At 55.9% G+C, this 4,026-nt stretch overlaps 1 protein-coding gene across 1 annotated transcript in view; it reads left to right on the top strand.

Moving 5' to 3' along the window:
- STK10 (serine/threonine kinase 10) overlaps positions 1-4,026 on the top strand; it is a gene marked incomplete at its 5' end in the record, with an annotated part of 31,135 nt that overhangs the window by 15,036 nt on the left and 12,073 nt on the right. The window contains 3 exons of the mRNA XM_017728056.1: positions 1,876-2,025; positions 3,154-3,226; positions 3,877-4,026. Coding sequence (XP_017583545.1) covers positions 1,876-2,025; positions 3,154-3,226; positions 3,877-4,026 — 373 coding nt within the window. The remainder of the gene's footprint in view (positions 1-1,875; positions 2,026-3,153; positions 3,227-3,876) is intronic.

The following is a 4,026-nucleotide window of genomic DNA, read 5'->3' as shown; positions in this document are numbered from 1 at the left end:
GACTCCTCCGTAGGGTATCAGTCATCTGGTGAGGCAGCAGAGCTCTCATCAGCTGCACTGGGCAGCAATCCCTTTTTAAACTCCTCCCTTCCACGCAGAGAGAGCTGCAGGGAGCAGGGCTGTGGGGATGTACCCCAAAACAGCCCTGGCTGGTACCTCAGCCCCTCTGTGGATGGACTCGGGGGGTGCCATCCCCTCTGCACAGCAATGAGACGCTCTGACATCACCTTGCCCGGAGCCCTGGGACAGAGCCACTTCTCTCTCCCCCGGGGGTTATTCCCTGTCAGCCCTGATCTTTCCAAAGGCCTCGCTTTCTTTTTATTTCCAGGAACCCAATTTATCATCTTTGACTCAGCCCTGAAACCTCGGCCCTCCTTTAGGGAATTTCTTTAAAGCGGGTCCAAGTCACGGCGTGAAAAAATACCTTTCCTGAGGTGCTGCAGGGAGTGATGCCTTGTCCATGGAAAACCTCAACAGGAGGGGTTTTTTACTCATCTCTTGGGACATGAAAATGCTCCTGAGTGTTTGTGGGTCCTCTTTAGAGGATCTGGCAAGGGCAGCACAGAAAACCATGAGAGAGTGGCCTGGCTGTAGCCCTGTGACCCCTGAGCGAGAGCCAGGAGGAGCTGGAGCTCAGGAATGCTCCCAGAATTAGTAAATTCAGAGTTGCTGAATGCTGCCTGCTCCATCTCCCCAACCCCACCAGCAGCTGGGGTTTGCCCCTCAAAAATGTACAAAACCCGTGGCCCACTGCAACTCCCTTTGCCAAAAAATCCATGGAGAGTGAAAATCATCAGCTTCTCCCAGTGCAGGGGAGATCTTGGTGAGGAAAGGAGGAACAAAATGACTGACCCAGCACCCCCAGGCTGTGGTTAAGATCCTTTCTCTGGACAAACATCTGTCCCAGTGGCTGGGGTCCCTCCATCAGCCCCATCTGGTGCTGTCTGAGCCCTGCTCTGCTTTGCTGGAGGAGGGATCTGCACTGCAGAGGCCTTGCCGAGGGAGGGAAGGCAGCTCAGGAGATGCTGACCATCTGGAAGGGTGATGCTTTGCAGAGCTGTGGCCTCGGAAGGCGCTCTGGGGTGGTGGAGTGGCCCAGCAGAGCTCAGCAGGGAGGTCACACCAGTGCCTGCGTGTCCCTGCGAGCACCAGGAATAGAATCACAGAATCACAGAACATCCTGAGCTGGAAGGAACCCATAAAATCCAGCTCCTGACCCTGCACAGGACAGCCCCAAAAATCCCATCGTGTGCCTGAGAGAGTCCAAACACTCCTTGAACTCTGGGACACACAGAGTAAGAACTGGTGCTACCCAAAAACCCAGCTCGGAGCATTTAAATCCTGTTCCTTTGGGAAGTGGTGTGTCCCTGGTGATGGTTAGGGGGCTACACTGCATCCCCACAGCAGGGATGACTCCCTAGTTCCCCTGTTCCCTGGGGAATGAGAGCTGCTGATGTTCATGCCTGTGCCTGACCCTGCTGTCCTGCAGCCCAGTTCCGCTCCCTCCTCTCACAGCAGCTGGGTGACACCCAGCTTGTTTGTGTTCCCAAATTGTCAGGGAATTTGCAGTTCAGACCCCATCCCGAGCATTTCTGGCTCCCCCTCCTCGTCCCCCTCATCCACTGTTCCAGGGCCTCAGCTGCACATTCCCAGGAGGGAGCTGTGAGCCAGCAGCTCCAAGAGGTGGAAATTCTGCAGCAAGTGCTGGCTTGGGGAATAAATCACCTTAACAAGCTGATTTCCATCATCTCCTGCTGCTCTGACACAGGGACAGAGGCTTTGCCATGCTCTGCTGGGTAACCTGGGCCTTCCTGCTGCTCAGCTGGAGCATCACTTTGTCCCTGTCCTGTTTAACATCCCTGTCCCTCCCCGCAGAGCTGGACCGGGGCCTGACTGAACCCCAGATCCAGGTGATTTGCCGCCAGATGTTGGAAGCTCTCCACTACCTGCACAGCAAAAGGATCATCCACAGGGACCTGAAGGCTGGGAACGTGCTCCTCACCCAGGATGGGGACATCAAGCTCGGTGAGGCCCTGGCAGCACTCCGTGCTCCACCAAGGACAGCTGGAGCTGGATGTGGGGGTTGGATGTCCCTGAGTGTGTTGGGATTGAGGGGTGCTCATTGCTGCCTGAGAGGAGCAACGAGGGGAAGGTTTTGTTCCACAGAAGGCAAACGGAGCCGTGTGCTGTGCTAAGCCCCCAAACCACAGCCACGCTCAGGTCCCCGATGGATTTTTTTTCTTCCCCGAGTTTGTTTAATCCCTCTCTGAACCCGATTCCTGTGCGTTTTGGCCTGCTGAGCATCCTGTGCAGGGTGCCAGTTGGCAGTGCTGGGAGCTGGAAGAATTCCTCTTATCTGCACAGCAGGTTTGGTGGTGACAGGGGGACTTCTGCCAAAGGGTTGCTTTGCCAGCTCGCTCTGGTTTGGAGTTTAATTGGCACCCAGCGACCTGCTGGGGGAGGAGAGCGCCCATTTATCTGCACAAACTGCCCAGAGGGTGACCCCCAGGCAGGGACACCCTGAGCTCAGGCTGCAGGTGGGTGACAGCTCCTCCAGCTGCCACCAGGGCTGTCCTGGAGAGCAAACCCAGCTGGAGTGGGCTCGGTACCCTCTGCAGGTCTGACCAGTTTGATTTGGGTTGACTTCAGCTGCTCTCTACGGAAGGGGCAAAATCAGGGAGAGGCATCTCGCAGTGGCTGGAGGGGAGAGAAGGAATGGAACAGCACTAGGGTTTTTCTGCTCTAAAATCAGGCTTTTTGCTAGGAAATAAGCCCTGAAATCTGCTGTGGAGGAATGTAACAGCACTTTGGTTTTTCTGCTCTAAAATCAGGCTTTTTGCTAGGAAATAAGCCCTGAAATCTGCCATGGAGCTGCTTTTATTTGAAGAAAAGAGCTCAGCTTCCTCCTAGATGCGTCAGGTTTGGCAGGAGGGAGTTGTTGTGCCTGTTTTATAATGGGAGAGGAAAATCCTGGGGGTCATGGACCCCAAACCAAGTTCCATTCCTGATGCTCAGCTCAGAGGACACGGCCTGTGGTATCACGTCCTTGCCTTCAGTGTGTGTTTGCTCCCCAGTCTGTGTCTCAGCCAAGTGTGCTAACTCAGAAGGGTTTTTCAGTTTTCCTCTGGCCTCTAATGTTACTGCTCTTTGCAGCTGACTTTGGAGTGTCTGCCAAGAACATGAAAACCTTGCAGAAGCGAGATTCCTTCATCGGGACCCCTTACTGGTGAGTCCCTGCTTGCTGAGAAATCCTGTGCTCACGAGGAGCTTGGCTCCTGAAAATCAGCTTTGCTCCAAAGCGGGGTCTGACGGCTCTGGGGTGTGTTGGACCACGGTGCCTTAGGGTGGGAGGATTTTTATGCGGATTCTTGGCCATTTCCAAGGTTTTTCCTTGCCTGAGCAGAGCTGTGAGCAGCCTCAGTGGTGTGGGAGCTCTGTGTGGTGCCACAGAGCCAGCACAGGGGTCACGGTGCGAGGGGCACACGAGTGTGCTCTCCCTGCTCCCCCCACCCCGGGGGCGGGATGGGCTTTGAAGGCACTCCAAGCACATGGGAGTGAGTCTCTGCCCCAGCAACACAACCTCTAAATCACCTGCCTCGCTGAAGGAATGGAACCTCGGGGATTAATTGATGCTCTGGAGCAACATCCGCACCAGATGTCAACGGCCTGGGGGTTTCCAGGCGCTGTCTCGGCTGCTCTGTGAAGGAGGGAGGGGGTTGCACCCCTTGGAAAAGATGCTGCTGCTTCTGAAGCCCAGAGCTGGGGGGAAAGCTGGGTTTTTGCAGCGCTGGGGATTACTTGAAGCGTTTAATTGCTGCTGCCAGGCTCGCGCTGGGTGGCAGCGGCGTCACCCCGGCCCTGCTCTGCCCTTCGCAGGATGGCCCCGGAGGTGGTGATGTGTGAGACCATGAAGGACACTCCCTACGACTACAAGGCCGACATCTGGTCCCTGGGGATCACCCTGATCGAGATGGCCCAGATTGAGCCACCCCACCACGAGCTCAACCCCATGAGGGTCCTGCTGAC

The sequence above is a fragment of the Corvus brachyrhynchos genome, unplaced genomic scaffold (genome assembly GCF_000691975.1).
Source record: "Corvus brachyrhynchos isolate BGI_N302 unplaced genomic scaffold, ASM69197v1 scaffold21, whole genome shotgun sequence".
Classification (NCBI taxonomy): domain Eukaryota; kingdom Metazoa; phylum Chordata; class Aves; order Passeriformes; family Corvidae; genus Corvus; species Corvus brachyrhynchos.
Note: the sequence above shows the minus strand (reverse complement) of the source record. Positions and strands in the feature narration are given on the sequence as shown.